Source organism: Rhinoraja longicauda, chromosome 29 (genome assembly GCF_053455715.1).
Source record: "Rhinoraja longicauda isolate Sanriku21f chromosome 29, sRhiLon1.1, whole genome shotgun sequence".
Taxonomy (NCBI): domain Eukaryota; kingdom Metazoa; phylum Chordata; class Chondrichthyes; order Rajiformes; family Arhynchobatidae; genus Rhinoraja; species Rhinoraja longicauda.
In genome coordinates this window covers 28,478,027-28,499,759 of record NC_135981.1, presented here as the reverse complement: position 1 = coordinate 28,499,759, position 21,733 = coordinate 28,478,027, and the positions used below count along the sequence as shown (strand labels likewise).

General features: G+C 48.4%; 1 protein-coding gene across 1 annotated transcript in view; it reads right to left on the bottom strand.

The window, feature by feature from the left end:
* LOC144607519 (integrin alpha-8-like) overlaps window positions 1-21,733 on the bottom strand; it is a 139,277-nt gene that overhangs the window by 39,548 nt on the left and 77,996 nt on the right. The window contains exons 16-21 of the mRNA XM_078424418.1: window positions 19,755-19,810; window positions 17,526-17,677; window positions 9,479-9,613; window positions 7,009-7,076; window positions 4,948-5,095; window positions 698-790 (exon numbers count right to left, since the gene is read on the bottom strand). Coding sequence (XP_078280544.1) covers window positions 698-790; window positions 4,948-5,095; window positions 7,009-7,076; window positions 9,479-9,613; window positions 17,526-17,677; window positions 19,755-19,810 — 652 coding nt within the window. The remainder of the gene's footprint in view (window positions 1-697; window positions 791-4,947; window positions 5,096-7,008; window positions 7,077-9,478; window positions 9,614-17,525; window positions 17,678-19,754; window positions 19,811-21,733) is intronic.

Genomic DNA, 21,733 nt, shown 5'->3' with positions numbered 1-21,733 from the left:
CATAAGGGAATAGCGTCTAGTGCAAGGTAAAGGCAGTAAAGTCTGATTAAAGATACAGGCGCTCCCCAGCTTACAATGGGGCTCCGTTCCGAGAAACCCATCGGAAACGGAAAATATTGTAAGTCGAAATGCTTTGAATACACGCGATCACGTGGCCGGCAGCGAGCGGCGGCTCACTACGGGTCATTGCGGTGTGCACCATCGCAAAGTCGAACTATCGCAAGTCGAAGCATCGTAAGCCGGGGAGCACCTATAGTCTGACGATCACCAGAGAGGTAGATAGTAGTTCAGGACCGCTCTCTAGTTGTGATAGGATGGTTCAGTTGCCTGATAACAGCTGGGAAGAAACTGTCCCTGAATCTGCAGGTGTGCGTTTCACACTTCTGTAACTCTTGCCCGATGGGAGAGGGGAGAAGAGGGAGAGGCCAGGGGGTAACTCATCCTTGATTGTGCTGCTGGCCTTGCCGAGGCAGCGTGAGGTATCAATGGGGCCAATGGAAGGGTGGTTGGTTTGTGTGATGCTCTGGGCTGCTGGCCTTGCCGAGGCAGCGTGAGGTGTAAATGGGGCCAATGGAAGGGTGGTTGGATTGTGTGATGCTCTGGGCTGCGTCCACAATTAACATACGGTTGTGTCACCTTAGCATCGTAGTTAATAGAGATCTTTGTACAAGTCATAGTCAGCTTCTGTGGGTCTCACCTTCAAGTCAGATGCCATGGGATTACCGAGGTCACAGATCACCGTTTGAGTGCCATTGAACTCTATTGGGTTACAGCTCAGCTTTGTCAGGTTCTTGAAGAAAGAAATGTGCACAGGACACGTTAAACAAGCTCATTACAAAGTAACCAGAAGGCAATAAAATAAGTTGGCATGTTGCAAAATAAACCATCAGTGTCTCGTACATAAACTTACCATTGACTGCTGTATTTAATTTGAAATTGTTCATAGTTTTGTAAATAGACATCAAAAGGCAGCACACCACTGCACCATTGCACCACTGCACAACATCACACCACACCACACACCACCACACCACACCCCACCCCACCCCACCCCACCCCACCACACACCACCACACCACACCACACCCCACCACACCACACCCCACCACACACCACCACACCCCACCACACCACACCCCACCACACACCACCACACCACACCCTACCACACACCACCACACCACACCCCACCACACACCACCACACCACACCCTACCACACACCACCACACCACACCCCACCACACACCACCACACCACACCCTACCACACACCACCACACCACACACCACACCACACCACACACCACCACACCACACCCTACCACACACCACCACACCACCACACCACACCCCACCACACACCACCACACACCACCACACCACACACCACACCACACCACCACACCACACCACACCCCACCACACACCACCACACCACACCCCACCACACACCACCACACCACACCCTACCACACACCACCACACCCCACCACACCACACCACACCCCACACCCCACCACACACCCCACCACACCACACCACACCCCACACCCCACCACACACCCCACCACACCACACCACACACCACACCCCACCACACCACACCACACCACACACCACACCCCACCACACACCCCACCACACCACACGACACCCCACACCCCACCACACACCCCACCACACCACACCACCACACCACACCCCACCACACACCCCACCACACCACACCACACACCACACCACCACACCACCAGACACCACCACACACACCACAACACACCACAACACACCACCACCACAGCACCACACCACCACACACCACCACACCCCACCACACACCACACCTCCACCCCACCGCACACCATACCACCAAACCCCACCACACCACCACACCACACCACCACACCACACCCCACACCACACCTCCACCCCACCTCACACCATACCACCAAACCCCACCACACCACCACACCACACCTTACCACCACACACCACCACACACCACCCCACCACGCCACCCCACCACACACCACCCCACCACACCACCACACCACCACTGCTACACACAGCATCATAGAAACATAGAAAATAGGTGCAGGAGTAGGCCATTCGGCCCTTCGAGCTGAGATTTCCGTTACTCACCTGGGTTCTTTTTTAATTAATCAAAATAAACTTTATTCAGGATAATAAATGTGTACAAATAAGAACTGTGCAAACTGCTCCAACATTCTGCAGGCTGTACATGCGCTTGTTAGCGTTCTGTTCGGCAGTATTCCTGGAAAAGTGAAGATGGGTCTCGACACAAAATGTCACCCATTCCTTCTCTCCAGAGTTGCTGCCTGTCCCGCTGAGTTACTCCAGCATTTTGTGTCTATCTGTCTATTATACCAAGCACCCTTGCTACTCATGTGCCCCCCCCCCCCGGTGTGATCCTCCCTTGTTTGAGGGGCGTCTCCACCACACCCTGCCCCCCATGTCCAGCAGCGGAAGGACCCTAGACTGTGGTCCTCCCCCACAGAGCCTTGGCATTGGCTGCACCGAGCTTCAGTGCGTCCCTCAGCACGTACTCCTGCAGTCTACAGCGGGCCAGTCGGCAACATTCCCCCACGGACAGCTCGCTCTGCTGGGAGGTCAACAAGGATCGGGCAGACCAAAGAGCGTCTTTCACCGAGGTGATGACCTTCCAGCAGCACTCGATGTCAGTCTCCGGATGCGTCCCTGGGAACAGTCCGTAGATCACAGAGTCCTCTGTGACGGAGCTGCTCGAAATAAACCGTGACAAGGACCCCTGCAGACCTCTCCTGGCAAATCCACACTCTGTGAAGAGGTGGGCCACAGTCTCCTCTCCATAGCAGCCGCCCCGAGGGCAGCGTGCGCTGGTAGTGAGGTTCCGGCGGTGTAGGAAGGATCTGACTGGGTGGGCTCCCCTCACCGCCAGCCAAGCCAGGAGTTGGTGCGTGTTGGTGAGTTCTGGTGATGACCCTAGCTGCTGCAGCTGTAAACCTGTGTTCACAAACCTGCTGGGCTGCCGCAGGTAAGAATGTCATTGTTCCGCTTCGGTACATACGACAATAAAATGCTCTTTGCTCTTGCTGCCTCCTCTCATCCTATATCGTCACCTGAATTCACCAGTCAATTTACAATGGCTACAAACTGCACTGAAATACAGAGCACGTTCTATAGAGTTCATAGAACCAGACAACATGGATGCAGGCCATTTAGCTCATCATGTCTGTCCGATCACCAGAAACTTGTCCAATCTAATCCCACATTTCCTTTAAATTCTCTCCATGTTCCCATTAATAACCTGGGATTCTACCACCCACCTACACACAAGAGGCAAGTTATAGTGACCTACCCATCCCATGTCAGTGGCAGGCACAAAGTACTGGAGTAACTCAGTGGGTCAGGCAGCATCTCTGGAGAAAAGGTGACGTTTCGGGTCTGACCCTTCTTTGGACTGTACGTAGAGGGGGGATGTGGGGGGGGGGGGGTAGGGGGGGGAGCAACTGGAGGTAGTCAAAGGCCAGAACCGAACCTTCCTATACCATAGGACGGCACGGTAGCGCAGCGGTAGAGTTGCTGCTTTACAGCGAATGCAGCGCCGGAGACTCAGGTTCGATCCTGACTACGGGTGCTGCACTGTAAGGAGTTTGTACGTTCTCCCCGTGACCTGCGTGGGTTTTCTCCGAGATGTTCGGTTTCCTCCCACACTCCAAAGACGTACAGGTATGTAGGTTAATTGGCTGGGTAAATGTAAAAATTGTCCCTAGTGGGTGTAGGATAGTGTTAATGTACGGGGATCGCTGGGCGGCACGGACTTGGTGGGCCGAAAAGGCCTGTTTCCGGCTGTATATATATGATATGATATGATATGATATATCTATGGCATGTGGAAACACTCAGGGTCAAACGTGGTCAGAGGGATAGCATGCAAACTCCACACAGACAGCACTTGAGATGACAATCAACCTCGGGTTGCTGCAGGCGTGAAGCAGCAGCTCTACAGGCTGCACTACTGTAAAGAAACCAGAGCATCTGGAGGAAACCCACGTGGTCCCAGGGAGAAAGTGCAAACTTCACACCAAACCCAAGGTCAGGTTTGAATAGACTTGCTGTCGCTGTGTGGAGCCAGCTGTACCACCATGCTTCCTGGGTTTGGACCTTATCCAAACAACATATCAATCCATCTAGCAATAACACATTAGGACAAGTGGCCAATGCTTGACTAAAGACTAAGTTTTAAGGAACATCTTAACAAAATGAGGAAGATGTGGGAAGAGAGTTTTGAGCATCAGGGCAAGAGGAGCTTTGGCAGAAGTACTGATAAGAGTGAGGTGATGCATTTTTACTTTGGACTATAGAGATACAGCGCGGAAATATGCCCTTCGGCCCACCGAGTCCACGCCAACCAGCGATCTCTTGTACACTAGCACCATCTTACACACGAGGGACAATTTACAATTTATAGAAGCCAGTTAACCTACAAACCTGTACGTCTTTGGAGTGTGGGAGGAAACCAGAGCACCCGGAGAAAACCCACACACGCACAGGGAGAACGTACAAACTCCATACAGACAGCACCCACAGTCAGGATCCTACCCAGATGGTGGTGAAACTGTGGAGGCCAAGTCAATGGATATTTTTAAGGCAGAGATAGATAGATTCTTGATTCGAACAGGTGTCAGGGGTTATGGGGAGAAGGCAGGAGAATGGGGTTAGGAGGGAGAGACAGATCAGCCATGATTGAATGGCGGAGTAGACTTGATGGGCCGAGTGGCCTAATTCTGCTCCTCTCATCTTATGATTTCAATGGTCCAATGGTTCCATTTGATGGGTGTTTGAGGGAAGTGAGGACGAGGATGGGGTTGCTCTGAGATCAGCATTGAGTCAGTGGACTGGTGCCCAATGTGAGACAAAGCATGATACAGTGGCAGCAACCTTACCTCATTATCTCGCACAACACTTATGAAGTCAATTTGAGGAGGGAGGGGGATATGTAGTTCCGTTTCATACGATCCTTCTCCTTCATTGACTGCATTGAAAACCATCGTGAGCGGGTTTGAGATTCCAGCGATCAAATGGTCTTTGTCTCTGTGGAAGTAATGATGAAAGAAAACAGTCACAGGCAGAACTCTGATCCATCATTGATGAGAAACAGTGAGATCTCGAGTGTGATGAGAACTCCGTTTTTCCCCCTGATTCTTCCCCTTCCCCTTCCCCACCATTCCCAGGTAAATGCAGAGTCTCGTGCCCAGAGAAGGGGAATTGAGAGCTTGAGGATATAGGTTTAAGGTGAGGGGGGAAAGATTTAATAGGAACCTGAGGAATAACTTGTTTACACAAAGGGTTGTGGGTGTATGGAACGAAGAAGTTGAGGCAGGTAATATCGCAATGTTTAAGAAGCATTAAGATAGGTACAGACATAGGCCACAGGCCAAACGTAGGCAGGTGGGACCAGTGCAGAAGGGACATGTTGGTTGGTGACTATATTCTCATCAACTCACCACCCCTGCCCCAGATGTTATGCACCAGGTTTTGCAAGAACTCCAGTATAAATGTGACATATAAAAGTTTCAAACTGTCACTGGATAGAGCGTTGGGAACATCTGGTTGACATCTGGCCTCTGAATGCAATGGCTCCACTGCCAACCTGTGTGTGACCATTAACTCAGCACAGGCCAGAATAACCATGGCTGGGACTACATCACACGATGAGGCACAATGCCACATCGCACTGTACATGTACATGTACATGTACACTACACTACACTACACTACACTACACATCCACCTTCTTTGACATTGTGGCTTTGACAATGGAGAGAGTGGGAGCTGGAACCATGGCTTGTCATGGTGCGGGGAGCGAGGGTGGATTAGGGAGGGCAGCGACCTTCCAGATAGTTCCCGACACAAAAATCAGTTCAATGGACTCCATGTCTAGTGCAGGACAGAATGTAGCACCAGCACACTCCAATATGAGCAAATTCATCTTAAGGATAAAGTCCGAGTTGGTCTTTCCATACACATGTATTCTCCAGAGATGCTGCCTGCCCTGCTGAGTTACTCCAGCTTTTTTGTGTCTATCTTCGGTTTAATCCAGCATCTGCAGTTCCTTCCTACACAAGTCCATTTACATTGTGTGTTTCACGATGTGAAAGCTCACCTCAGAAGGTGCGTTAGAGGATCATTATCAAACAAACAAACAAATCATCAAACAAAATGTGACACCTAAACAGATATTGCCACAGGGGAAGTTGACCAAGAACCTCACCAAGAACATCAGTCTGAAGAAGGGTCTCGACCCAAAATGTCACCCATTCCTTCTCTCCCGAGATGCTGCCTGACCCGCTGAGTTACTCCAGCATTTTGTGCCTACCCTCACCAAGAACATCTTGACAGAGAAGGCAGAGAGAAAAAGACAGAAAGGTTTAGCAAATGTCCAAGATTTATAACCTTGGCAGTTGAAGGCATGGTTGACAATGATGAAGCCAAGAAAATCATCGTAAACCTTTTTGTCGTTTAGTTTCGTTTAATTTGTTGTCACGTGTAAAGTGAAGAGCTTTTGTTGTGTGCTTCCCAGTTAGTGGAAAGTGAATACATGATTACAATCGAGCCATTCACATGATAAGGTAATAATGTTTAGTGCAAGATAAAGCCAGTACAATCCGATCAAAGATACTCGGAGGGTTTTGTCATAGTTTAAATGAAAAGCATGGACCATTTGCAAGAAGGTGTCATTCTACCAAACAAGTCCCCATCAAAGACGATGCCCCTTTAGAATGGAGATCAAATGAAAGTGAAGAAAATCAAAATGTATTAGGCTTATTCCAAAATTAAGATCTTGCCTTAATACAGCATGATTCAAGCATTGTCATTAATATTTGATCAAAGGATCTTTCCGAAGCTATTTCTTGTCACTCATTTTGTTTTTGATTGGAACTGTTGGATAAAAACCCAGTTCAGAATACATCTGAAAAATTAGAACCAATTAAGCAATAACTTACGTTGTTGCAGATAGTTTGAGATTTGGGATGCACACGTTGTCAGGTCCACAGTTCAGGAGAATACGAAGCTAGAGTGGAAAGGGAACAATATAAGGCGTTGGTCTTAATTTCTTCAGATGCCGTTCAGACTCTGATTTAAAGCTGGGTACAGATGGTAGCAGTGATGTACGTCACCAACCACATGCTCTGGGACGAAGTGCTGTATTATTTTTAGTTTTAGAGATACAGCACTGAAACAGGCCCTTTGGTCCCACCGAGTCCATACCGACCAGCGATCACCACACATTAACACTATCTACGCACACTGGGGACTATATTACATTTATCCCAAGCCAGCTGTAAAATGTTACGGCATGTATTGAGATTGATAAAGATCCCAGATAGACATAAAACACTGGAGTAACTCAGCGGGTCAGGCAGCATCTCTGGAGAGAAGGAATGGGTGACGTTTCGGGTCGAGACCCTTCTTCAGACCCGACCGTCTTGGCCCGAAACTTCACCCATTCCTTTTCCCCAGAGATGCTGCCTGTCCCGCTGAGTTACTCCAGCATTTTGTTTCTATCTTCGATTTAAACCAGCATCTGCAGTTCTTTCCTACACATTTTGATATAGATCCCAGTCAGTGCATAATATTATGCTTATATTAACTGTCTTACTCTATATATTGCAATGTAAGTTAATGTTTCAGTATCCTGGTGTCCAGCAATAACTGGGTGATGGAGAAACAGTATTAGCTGACAGTTATCTACATAGCTTATCTTAGCTTAGAGATACAGTGTGGAAACAGGCCCTTCGGCCCACTGAGTCCACGCTGACCAGCGATCGTACGTACATTCGCACTATCCTACACACTCGCACTATCCTACACACTCGGGACAACTTACAGAAGCCAATTAACAACCAACCTTTTTTGAGGGTTGTCTTTGGAGTGTGGGAGGAAACCGGAGCAGTCAGAGAAAAGGTCACAGGGAGAACGTACAAACTCCACACAGACAGCACCTGTAGTCAGGATCAAACTCGGGTTTCTGGCGCTGTAAGGCAGCAACTCCACTGACGCCCCACGTGAATCTCCAAACAGTTGCTCGTGCTTTCCTGACTATTACTTTTGTTTAGCGTGTGGAAGGTAAAATTGATAAATTCTGAATAATAATAATCAATCTTCATTTTAGAGAAAAAATATCAAGGTTAATGCGGAGTTTGCAGGTTCTCCCTACGCCCACGTGCGTTTTCTCTGGGGCCGCTGGTTTCCTCGCACATCGCAAAGACGTAAGGGTTTGTAGTTTAATTGACATCTGTAAATGTTGTCAAGTGTGTAGCAAGTGAGATAACATAGAACAGGTGAGAATGGTTGAATGCTGGCCGGCATGGACTCGATGGGCCGAGGGGCCTGTCTTCGTGCTTTATCTCTAAATACTAGATTCATCTGTCAGGGGAGTCTATACATCCATTAGCAATGAAAAGTTGGAAAATCAGTGCTTAAATGCATTGCTGCATCAAATCTAAGGAGGGAAATCTAATTTAGTTGCTTTACCCTCTGCCACCTGAGAGTCCACAGATCTTCAGTCTGAGCACCATGACTAGGATTGCCAACTGTCCCGTATTAGCTGGGACATCCCGTATTTTGGGCTAAATTAGTTTGTCCCGTACGGGACCGCCCATGTCCCGTATTAGTAGGGTTGCCAACTTCCTCACTCCCAAATAAGGGACAAAGGTTGACGTCACCACCCCGTGTTCCACTGACCTCACGCAGCCAGCGGCCACGTGCTCCCGGCCCGGGCGGCCGCCATTGATGGAGCGGGAACACCATGGGTGAGGTCATGTGGGGCATGGGGTGGTGACGTCACCTTGTCCCTTATTTGGGAGTGAGGAAGTTGGCAACCCTAACCATGAGACAAAGGTCTCAAAATATTCCCAAAGGTGCCTATGTTACCCACTTTCAAATCCTCTCTCTACACACCAGGGGCAATTTACAGCAGCCAATCAATCTACAAACCCACACCTCTTTGGATGTTGGTGGAAACCGGAGCACCCGGAGGAAACCAACGTGGTCACATGGAGAATGTGTAAACTCCACATAGATAGAACTCGAAGTCAGGTTTGAACCTGGGCCTCTAGTGCTAAAAGGCAGCGGCTCTACTAGCTGCACCACAGGGATACAGCGATGAAACGGGTCCATCGGCCCATCGAGTCGGCATGGAACAATGATCGCCCGTATACTAGTTCCATGAAGTCCCAGTTCCGCATCCTACACACTAGGGGTAATTTACAAACGCCAATTAACCTACAAAACTGCACGTCTTTGGAGTGTGGGAGGAAACTGGAGCACCTGGAGAAAACCCACGCAGTCACAGGGAGAGCGTACAAACTCAGTACGGACAGCGCCCTTGGTCAGGATTGAACCCGGGTCTCTGGCACTGTGAGGCAGCAACTCTACCGCTGCACGAGTGTGGAGGCCACACTGAAGCCTCACCTTTTTCGTCACCAGGACCTGACTGTGCGGGGCGAGCATGGCGGGCAGGGCGCCAGAGCTGTTCATCGGCTCCTCCAGGCTGCAGTTCCCCGTCACCACGATCGGGCTCAGCTTGTCCTTAAACTGGGCTTCATCCTGAAGGAGGCAATGGCAGGGTTATTCCATCAGGTGCAGAAATTCACAATCAGAGCTCAAATATCCTTATCTCCTCGACTCACACCTTTTGTCTCTTCGTCTCTGGCCTTTGTCCAACTACCCTCCAATCAACCCCCCCCCCCTTCACTTGTATCCCCCTATCACTTGCCACACTTTGAAGATGGACACAAAAGGCTGGAGTCACTCAGCGGGTCAGGCAGCATCTCTGGAGAAAAGGAATAGGTGACATTTTGGGTCAGGACCCTTCATACTCAGTGGAGAGAGGGGAATGAGAGATATATCCAGCCTCCACCTCTCTTCCAGCAGTCTCCCTCCCCACCACAACCAGTCTGAAGAACGGTCCCGACCCAAAACGTCAACTGTCCATGAACTCCAGAGATGCTGCCAGATCTCTCATAGAAACATAGAAACATAGGAGCCGGAGGAAGCCATTCGGCCCTTCGAGCCAGCACCGCCATTCATTGTGATCATGGCTGATCGCCCCAATCAATAACCCATGCCTGCCTTCTCCCCATATCCCTTGATTCCACTAGCCCCTAGAGCTCTATCTAACTCTCTCTTAAATCCATCCAGTGATTTGGCTTCCACTGCCCTCTGTGGCAGAGAATTCCACAAATTCACAACTCTCTGGGTGAAAAAGTTTTTTCTCACCTCAGTTTTAAATGGCCTCCCCTTTATTCTAAGACTGTGGCCCTTGGTTCTGGACTCGCCCAACATTGGGAACATTTTTCCTGCATCTAGCTTGTCCAGTCCTTTTATAATTTTATATGTTTCTATAAGATCCCCTCTCATCCTTCTAAACTCCAGTGAATACAAGCCTAGTCTTTTCAATCTTTCTTCATATGTCAGTCCCGCCATCCCAGGGATCAATCTCGTGAACCTACGCTGCACTGCCTCAATTACAAGGATGTCCTTCCTCAAATTAGGAGACCAAAACTGTACACAATACTCCAGATGTGGTCTTACCAGGGCCCTATATAACTGCAGAAGAACCTCTTTACTCCTATACTGAAATCCTCTTGTTATGAATGCCAACATTCCATTAGCTTTCTTCACTGCCTGCTGTACCTGCACACCAACTTTCAGTGACTGATGTACAAGGACACCCAGGTCTCGCTGCACTTCCCCCTTACCTAACCAGACACCATTGAGATAATAATATGCCACCTTGTTTCTGCCACCAAAGTGGATAACCTCACATTTATCCTAACATCCTCTTCACAGTTTACACTGCCACCCAGCTTTGTGTCGTCCGCAAACTTGCTAGTGTTGCTTCTAATTCCCTCTTCCAAATCATTAATATATATGGTAAACAGTTGCGGCTCCAACACCGAGCCTTGCGGCACTCCACTCGCCACTGCCTGCCATTCTGAAAAGGACCCGTTTACTCCTACTCTTTGCTTCCTGTCTGCCAACCAATTTTCTATCTATGTCAACACCCTACCCCCAATACCATGTGCTCTAATTTTAGTCACCAAACTCCCGTGTGGGACCTTATCAAAGGCTTTCTCTCGTCATAGGTAGGGAGGGATTGGACCAGGGGGGATAGGATGGAGATGCTGCCTGATCTGTTGGGATACTCCAAACCTTTGTGTCCTATTCATTGTCAATGGATTCTACAGTTCCTTGTGTCTCCTGAAGTGTACAATGCCGTGCCATGGCAAATTGGTGCCATCCCCCTCATTTCCCCCCCAGCCTCCATCATCTCCACCCCCCCCCCCTCCTCGCCTGCCCATCGTTAACTCCTCACCCCCACACATCCCGCCACTGACGGAAGAATTACAGACAACTCAGTGTGAAGAAGGACGATAGCTCAAGAACTGGCTCAAGTCGAACTGTTTCAGGGTTGATGCACCAAGACTGGTGATCCTTGTTAGAGTTGATCCTGAAGATTAGATCAAATAATCTCCTGTCCCACCCTGTCAAATATTTTTAACTCCATTTCCATTACTATCATAAATAATAAATCACTTTTAAACCTATAAACTTGATTTTAGTTTTTAGTTTTTTTCATAGCAAACCAGTAATTTAGTTTTTTAGTTAGATTTTTAGTTTAGTTTTAGAGATACAATGTGGAAACAGGCCCTTCAGCCCGAGTCCGTGCTGACCAGCGATCCTCGCACATTAAGACTATCCTACATACACTAGGGACAATTTACAATTTTTACTGAAGCCAATTAACCTACAAATCTGTACGTGTCTGGAGTGTGGGAGGAAGCTGGAGCACCCGGGTAAAATCTTCGCAGGTCACGGAGAGAACGTACAAACGCTGTACAAACAGCACCCGTGGTCAGGATCGAACCCGGGTCTCCGACGCTGCAAGGCAGCAACTCTACCGCTGCACCACTGTGTCTCCTCTTTGTAAGTAATTGCGCTGCTGAAATATTTTCTCTGGCTGCAGAACACACAAGGACTTATTGAGGCTGTGAATGGCAGCAGGTTTTTATCATGTGGTGCTTCTTTAACCTATTGTTGTTTGGGGAGAGGTGCCATTAATGGACAGTTCCTCCTCATCCTGGTCAGGCTGCTGTCTGCCAAGGAATGCTCCTGCTCTCAGCTGCCCCTCCTGCAGGCGGTGTGTGGTTCTGCAGCTCTGGATTCCATGCGTTGCCACAGAAACCAAGCCATGCAGGATCTCGAGACTCGATGTTGTTGTGATATTGCTGGGACTACTTTGTGTATCCAAGGACTACTTTGTATGCCTGTGTATATAAGTGATTGGTGTGATTAGGCGGTCACTCTGGATCCAGGCAGCCTTGGAATAAACAGCCTGGAGTTAAGCTCCACCATGATAACATCTTAAACATGTGTACTCGTGGTCCTTCCAGAGTCACAACAAAGGTACAACAGGTACCGGACCACGAAGTACAACAGATGTGTAGGAAGGAACTGCAGGTGCTGGTTTACACCGAAGATAGACACAAAATGCTGGAGTAACTCAGCGGGACAGGCAGCATCTCTGGAGAAAAGCCAACACGTGACGTTTTGGGTTGGAACCCTTCTTCAGACAAAGAGTAGGAGGGGGTGGGGGGGGGGAAACTGGAGGCGCAAAAAGGGATAGAACAAAACAGGGCCGGCAACAGATGACCTCAGGAAGTGTGGAGTCCATAATCTCCCCTCCCCCCACCCCCACCTCTATCTTTCAGTCTGAAGAAGGGTCTCTGTGAGATATCGTACCTGCTTGTAAGAGGACATGACGTCACGGGAATTAAAGGAATACAACACAGGACACAGCGTGTGCGACTCGAATATGTGACATGGTGTCAGAAGTTTTGAACCTGAAACACTGAAATAGTCCCGGTGTCCTTAATTCACGTATGAATTGAGAAAAGGAAAGTCCGTGAAGGGAGAATCCTGACAGGAATAAGCAATCCTGAAGCTGAAAAGGGACAAATCGAATGCCGAGCGTCGAGTGTTTGAAGGCACAGTGTGTACGCTAGACCACAGTCTCGTGTATACAGTGTGGTGGGAGTGACCTGAGTGCATGATGTCGGCAAGTGATAGGCCATCGATGAACTGGCAGGCAAACGAACTGCACCGAGAATGGAAACGTTTCAAACAGCACTGCCATTTTACGTTTGAGGGTCCACTAGCCAGTAAGTCTGAGAAAGAAAAGGTGAACTATCTGATGACAATAGATAATAGACAATAGGTGCAGGAGGAGGCCATTCGGCCCTTCGAGCCAGCACCACCATTCAATGTGATCATGGCTGATCATTCTCAATCAGTACCCCGTTCCTACCTTCTCCCCATACCCCTTGACTCCGCTTTTCTTAAGAGCTCTATCCAGCTCTCTCTTGAATGCATTCAGAGAATTGGCCTCCACTGCCTTCTGAGGCAGAGAATTCCACAGATTTACAACTCTCTGACTGAAAAAGTTTTTCCTCATCTCCGTTCTAAATGGCCTACCCCTTATTCTTAAACTGTGGCCCCTGGTTCTGGACTCCCCCAACATTGGGAACATGTTTCCTGCCTCTAACGTGTCCAACCCCTTAATAATCTTATATGTTTCGATAAGATCCTCTCTCATCCTTCTAAATTCCAGTGTATACAGTCGCTCCAGTCTTTTAACATATGACAGTCCCGCCATTCCGGGAATTAACCTTGTGAACCTACGCTACACGCCCTCAATAGCAAGAATATCCTTCCTCAAATTTGGAGAACAAAACTGCACACAGTACTCCAGGTGCGGTCTCACTAGGGCCCTGTACAACTGCAGAAGGACCTCTTTGCTCCTACATACATAGGCGATAAAGGGAGGGACATTTATCTAACCTTCCGATGGACACACAATTACTCTCCAAAACGGGGATGAAATCCTTGAGAACGAGACTCTGCAAGGAGTGTACAAGCACTAGGAGATGTATGTCAAGCCCAAGGAAACTCAGATAAGGGCCACTGTCAACTTTCACAGACGACGGCAGTGGGACACCGAGAAGTTTGACAACTTTGTGACTGACCTGAAGTTGCTGGTCAAGGATTGTCACTATAAGGAGGAGGAGAGAATGCTCAGAGATGCAATTGTGCTCCGTTCCCACCACCAGACAGTGTGTGAGAAATGCCTTGAGAAAAGAGATGAACAAACACTGGATGCGGCAATCAGTATTGGCCAGAACTATGAAACAGCCCAAGAGAGTAATGGAAGCCATCGACAAAGAAGAGGATAAAGTGCATGCTATGTACACAGGTGCCGGCAGAGGCAATTTCATGGGATCCAGAAAGAAAAGGCCCAAACCTAGACTGGATAAGAGTCACTACAGGAGCCCAGATAAACACAAATAACAAAGAGCAAGCAAGGAGTCCGACTCGAAGTGTAAGAGATGTGGATACTCTACACAACATGAGAGTTGACCTGACAAAGCTCGGAAGTGTTCAGACTGCAAAAAACTCAACCATTTTGCAGCAGTCTGCAGACAGAGAAATCAGCAAGCGAATATGATTGAGAAGGCAGCAGCTTCCTATCCACCAGACTCTTCCGCAGATGAAGATAGTGAGGACGGCTATGAATATGCACACATGTATGCTGTACATGACAAGCCACTCACTCAGTCAGGGGATGACTGGTATGAAACTCTGCATGTCAATGGACAGGAGATGAGAGTACAGATAGACACAGGATGCTCGTACTCAATAATGCCAGCGCATATCTTCAAAAAGATGGAGAACAAACCAAAACTGCACAAAGCAGTTCGACCCAACTCACCAACCGGTTGTGGTTGCACCAAGGCGACAACCGCAAGCCTTGGCCAAGAAAATCTCAGTGAAGCTACATGAGATGGAGAGGAATGGGCACATTGTCAGAGTGCAAGAGCCAACAGACTGGGTCAACTCAATGGTGACGGTAGTGAAGAACGGAAAGGTATGCATCTACATAGACCCGAAAGACCTCAACAAAGCGATCAGACGAGAACACTACCCCAAACCAGCCGTAGAGGAGGTAGTGGCATCGATGCCAGATGCCAAAGTCTTCTCCGTCATAGATGCAAAATCAGGATTTCTCCAGATCAAACTGGATTAGGAGTGGAGTTTGCTGACGACCTTCAATACCCCTCGTGGACGCTACCGCTGGCTCCGCCTCCCATTTGGGATCAAGAGCGCCCCAGAAATCTTCCAGAGGATCATGGATGGAATGTTAGAAGGGATCCATGGGGCAAGAGCGATCATGGACGACATCCTGATATCGGGAAAAGACAGGAAACAGCACGATAACGTACTCCGGCAAGTGGCACAACAGGCAAAGCTGAACAACCTGAAGCTAAACATGGAGAAGTGTCAGATCTGGAAGTCTGAGGTGTGGTATGTCAGACACCTTGTCACAGCAGCAGGACTCAGGCCTGATCCAGCAAAGATTGAAGCTGTGAAGCGGATGCCTGCACCTACGAACAAGAAAGAAGTGCAACAATTCCTTGGCTTCGTACAGGACCTGTCTAAGTTCATTCCACACCTCAGCAAGGTTGATGAACCACTTAGAGCCCTGACCTTGAGGGAGGCACATTTCCAGTGGGATCATGCCCAGGAGTGAAGCTTCGACAAGCTCAAAGACCTGCGCACCACTTCCCCTGTACTAGCCTAATACGATGTGCCAAAGAACGTAGTAATGCAGTGTGACGCTCTGGGATGAGTGCTACTCCAAGAAGGCCATCCCATAGCATATACATCAAGGGCAGTGACAGACTGAAACGCCATACGCCCAGATCCAAAAAGAGATGTTAGCGATCATGCACAGATGCCGCAAATTCCACCACTACATCTTCGGAAAGTCAGTGCTAGTGGAATCAGATCACAAGCCCCTACAGGCATCTTCCTCAAGCCTTTGCTGTCAGCACCAATGAGACTGCAAAGGATGCTCCTCAGGTTGCAGCCCTATGACCTGACTGTCATGTACAAGCCGGGAAAGGAGGTGCCTATCGGTGATGCATTGAGCAGAGCCAATCTACCGGAAAGTGAACCGGATCTGGAACCAATCATGGTCAACATCATGGTACATCAGTCATTGATGCCCTGAAAGAACAATTCAGCCGCCATGGCATACCGGAAACGTCGAGGACGGACAACGGACAACAGTATGTCTCATCTGAATTTGAAGCATTCTGTGCAGAATACCAGATAACCCACCAAACGTCTTCCCCACACCACCCTCAGTCCAACGGGGAAGCCGGGCGTGCTGTACGAATGGTGAAGTGTCTGGAAGAAATGCAAAGACAGGCATCTTGCATTACTGGCCTACCGTACCACCCCCCTTGCCTGCTGTAACCTGTCACCTTCACAGCTACTGATGGAATGCAGGCCGAGGAACAAGCTCCCAACTGCAAGGAAGATCCTTCAGCCAATGCTCTACAACCCAGCAGAGGTCAAGCAACGTTTGGACAAAGAGAAGGCCAGGCAAGCCCAATGCTACAACCAGTAGGCTGGTCAGAACTTCCCAGTCTTGAAGCGGGCGATCCAGTCAGGATGACACTGCTACCGGGAACTAAGCAGTGGTTGCTGGCCACTGTTCTGGAACATCATGGTCCCAGGTCATATGTTGTTGACCGTAACGGCTGGAAGTACAGGAAGTACAGGAGATATCGCAAAGACTTGCGGCTGGCTACGCACCAGGCTAACCGCAGACCCAGCCAGTCGACTGACCGGAGTCATCGGCACAGGTGAAGTCACCGCCCCAGCCAGGACCAGGTCATGCACTACGTACATCAGATGAAATTCAACCGAGTCCAGGGCTAGGACGCGATTCACCATGTCAGTGGTCAGCTACCAGCCAGACCAGGTCTGCACAGCTGAACGCATCAGAAGGAGGTCAACCCCATCCAGCTCGTCCAGTAATTCCACAAGCTGAATACACTACCAGGAGTGGACGCGTTAGCAAGAAACCCAACCATTTGGACTTGTAAATATGTACCAAGTTTGCTATGTTGTGTTTAGCCAAAATTAATGTTGGTTGAGATATTTAAAAATTGGAAGCACAGGAAAAGTGATTCATTTCTTTCAATTGTTTGGTTAATGTTTATTAATAGTATGGACAATAAATCCATTTGAAGTTGTTTTGCTCTGTTATAATACTTTATGTTTTATAGATGGTTTTTTTTATGAAAGAAGGGAGATGTAAGATATTGTACCTGCTTGTAAGAGGACATGACGTCACGGGCTAGGCCTGGGAATTAAAGGAGTACAACACAGGACACACATGTGCGACTTGAATACGTGACAGTCTTGACCTGAAACGTCACCCATTCCCTCTCTCCAGAGATGCTACCTGTCCCGCTGAGTTACTCCAGCATTTTGTGTCTACCCTCGGTGTAAACTAGCATCTGCAGTTCCTTCCTGCTCCTCCCCCAGCACCATCTCAGGACATAATTATGAGTACATTTAGCTTTAAACAAAGGGAGGCAGATACCCTGAGGTAAACTGTTCGTTCTTCACAAGGCTCTGCCTCGTTTTTTACTGGTGGAAACCGAAACTGTTCCTGGGCTTGGTGTGAATGTAGGAACAGTATTCTGCGCTGGGACCTCTGCTTGTTTTTGTCCAGCTCGATCTGAACATTCAGCACTTGAAACAAAGGATAGATAAAATTAAAAGCTGCACCGTAACACAGTAGAAATTAAAAACAGATGGTCAATCGTTGACCTGACAGGTAATAGGATGTTTTCACGACTTTAGTTTACTTTACTTTAGAGATACTTTAGAGGCCCCAACGGTCACCGAGTCGGCGCCGACCAGCGCGTACCCTGTACACTAGCACTATCCCACGCATTAGGGACAATTTACAATCTTGTGGGGTGGGGGTGGGGGGTGGGTGGGGGGGTGCTGCCATGTGTGGCGGCAGGCAGCTGATAGGACTGTTCGGGGAACTTGTGTAACTTTGTCGCTGCCAAATTGTGGTGCCACCTGTGTACTGCCCAGGTGAGGTCTGCTGCCTGATTTACCGGGTTGTATGCAAAGCAAAGCCTTTCCCTGCACCTAGGTGCATGCGGCAATAAAACATCAGTGAAACATTAACAATATCAGAGGGATAGAAAGCACACGCGAGATTCTGCAAAATTGCTGAATGTTCAGGTGAATGGAGAACGAGTTCCATTTCAGAAGTTATAGGAGTAGAATTAGGCCATTCAGCTATTCAAGTCAACTCTGCCATTCAATCATGACTGATCTATCTTTCCCTCTCAACCCCATTCTCCTGCCTTCTCCTCACAACCCGACACCCGTACTAATCAAGAATCTGTCAATCTCCACTATAAAAATACCCAATGACTTGGCCTCCACAGCTGTCTGGCAATGAATTCCACAGACTCACCACCCTCTGACTAAAGAAATTCCTCCTCATCTCCTTTCTAAAGGTACGTCCTTTTATTCTGAGGCTGTGCCCTCTGATCCGAGACTCTCCCACTAGTGGAAACATCCTCTCCACATCCACTTTATCCAGGCCTTTCAAGATTCTATAAGTTTCAACGAGATCCTCCCTTATCCTTCTAAACACCAGTGAGTACAGGCCCAAAGCCATCAAACACTGTTCATACATTAACCCTATCATCCCTGGGATCATTCATGTTAACAAGGTTCTCTTCTTCTTAACTATTCTGGGTGCGTGGCCATTCTGGCAGTGATCTGCCACAGAGCCCTCAGTACTGCTCTGTGTTACACCAAACAATGTAGAATAGAGAAAAGGAGGCAACAAGGGGCGGGATAGTGGCACAGCGTGGACTTGCTGCCTCACAGCGCCAGGGACCCAGGTTCGATCCTGACCACGGGTCCTGTCTGTACTGTTGGCTGTTTGTACGTTCTCCCCGTGACCTGCGTGGGTTTTTGTTGAGATCCTCTATTTCCTCCCACACTCCAAAGAAGTGCAGGCTTGTAGGTTGATTGGCTTGGTGTAAATGTAAATTGTCCCTCGTGTGTTGGATAGAGTTAATGTGCGGGGATCGCTGGTCGGCACGGACTCGGAGGGCCGAAGGGCCTGTTTCCGTGAATAAATTAAGGAAAAGAGTAGGTTGGAAGGGCGAGACGGGTAGGTGATAGTTGCAACCAGGTGCGGTGGGCCGACAGAGGTAGCAGGGGTGGGGGGAACGACCAGACAGACAGAGGTAGCAGGGGTGGGGGGAACGACCAGACAGACAGAGGTAGCAGGGGTGGGGGAAACGACCAGACAGACAGAGGTAGCAGGGGTGGGGGGAACGACCAGACAGACAGAGGTAGCAGGGGTGGGGGGAACTACCAGACAGACAGAGGTAGCAGGGTTGGGGGGAACGACCAGACAGACAGAGGTAGCAGGGGTGGGGGGAACTACCAGACAGACAGAGGTAGCAGGGGTGGGGGGAACTACCAGACAGACAGAGGTAGCAGGGGTGGGGGGAACTACGAGACAGACAGAGGTAGCAGGGGTGGGGGGAACTACGAGACAGACAGAGGTAGCAGGGGTGGGGGGAACGACCAGACAGACAGAGGTAGCAGGGGTGGGGGGAACGACCAGACAGACAGAGGTAGCAGGGGTGGGGGGAACTACCAGACAGACAGAGGCGGGTGGCTGACAGATGGAAGCAAGTCAACAAAATCTAGGATGGGAATGGTAAATGTCCGTGTGGTCAGAGTGCGGCCGTGGCAGAATCCATGATTTCATATTTACACTTACCATAATGCTGAAGTGCATTTCGCCCTGTCACTTTTACACACATTTTCATGACAAAACTGCAAAATAATGGAAAATGTATTAAGACGAGAGGTATACTAATAAAATAGACAAGAGATGATCAAATTTACAAAAACTACTCTGCTCAATGTCTCTTGGCTTTGAATTAGGGAATGATCGGGGACTACTCACCCACCCTACTTTGTCAGGTTAACACTAAACAATCACATAGTCATCAAGTCATACCTGTGGAAACAGGCCCTTTGGCCCAACTTGCCCACACCGATCAACATGTCCCCATCTACGCATATCCCACCTGCCCATATCCCTTTAAACCTATCCCATCCATGTACCTGTCTAAATAATTCTTAAAAGTAGTGATTGTACCTGCCTCTACTACCTCCTCTGGCAGCTTGTTGCATATACATACCACCCTTTGTGTAAGAAAATTGCCTCTCAGGTTCCTATTAAATCATTTCCTCCTCACCTTAAAACCATGTCCTCTGGTTCCCGATTCTCCTACTTTGGGTAAAAGACTCTGTATATTTACTCTATCTGTTCCGCACAACTTGAAGATCACCCCTCATCATTGTGGATTGTGGATGATCAGACATGATCACAATGAATGGCGGTGCTGGCTCGAAGGGCCAAATGGCCTCCTCCTGCACATATTTTCTGTTTCTATGTTTCTATCCTCCTGCCTGATGGGGGGAACTGCTCAACCTCTCCCGATACCTCAGTCCCTCAAGAACTGCCAACAACCTTATAAACCTTTTCTGCACCCTTTCCAGCTCACAGTCCCTTGAACTACATTTTTAACATTCCTTCCTTTAAGCAACCGTTTCATTGTTAAAAAGGATTACCTGGCTCTGATTCAGTAATACCTCTGTGAACGAAAATTAGCATTCTAGATATCCATGATGCAAAGAAAACCACTTTCATTATTCTTACATCTATTTTAAATTTGCACTCTTATATTTTACCAGCTATTGGAAACAAGCAACAACCAGTGAACCCAATCATAATGACTGATCTTTGCAAATATCTAACAGACTACCAGATTAATTGCATTGTAAAGAAAGCCAATGGCATGTTGACCTTCATAACGAGAGGATTTGACTATAGGAGTAAAGAGGTCCTTCTGCAGTTGTACAGGGTCCTGGTAAGACCATATCTGGAGTATTGTGTGCAGTTTTGGTCTCCTAATTTGAGGAAGGATGTCCTTGCCATTGAGGAAGTGCAGCGTATGTTCACGAGGTTAATCCTCGGGATAGCGGGACTGTCATATAAAGAAAGATTGGAAAGACTAGGCTTGTATTCACTGGAGTTTAGAAGGATGAGAGGGGATCTTATAGAGACGTATAAAATTATAAAAGGAGTAGACAAGCTAGATGCAGAAAAGATGTTCCCAATGTTGGGCGAGTTGAGAATCAGGGGCCACAGTCTAAGAATATAGGGGAGGCCATTTAAAACTGAGATGAGAAAAAACATTTTCACCCAGAGAGTTGTGAATTTGTGGAATTCTCTGCCACAGAGGGCAGTGGAAGCCAATGGATGGATTTAAAAGAGAGTTAGATAGAGCTCTAGGGGCTAGTGGAATCAAGGGATATGAGGAAAAGGCAGGCATGGGTTACTGATTGTGGATGATCAGCCATGATCACAATGAATGGTGGTGCTGGCTCGAAGGGTCGAATGGCCTCCTCCTGTACCTATTTTCTATGTTTCTATGTTTCTATTTCTCCCGTGTCGTTTCACAGATGCAATGCTTTCCTACAGAGCAGCATCCCAATAGGTGGAGGGTACACCACTTATAACCCCATTTTTTGTAACAAGATGATAAAATGACACTCCATTTACAGTGCAGTTATGATCGCAGGTTTAGCAGAACTTCCTTTTATCTTTTTCAAGAGTCAAGAGAGTCAAGCGTGTTTATTGTCATATGTCCCAGACAGAGCAAAGAAACTCTTACTTGCAGCAGCACA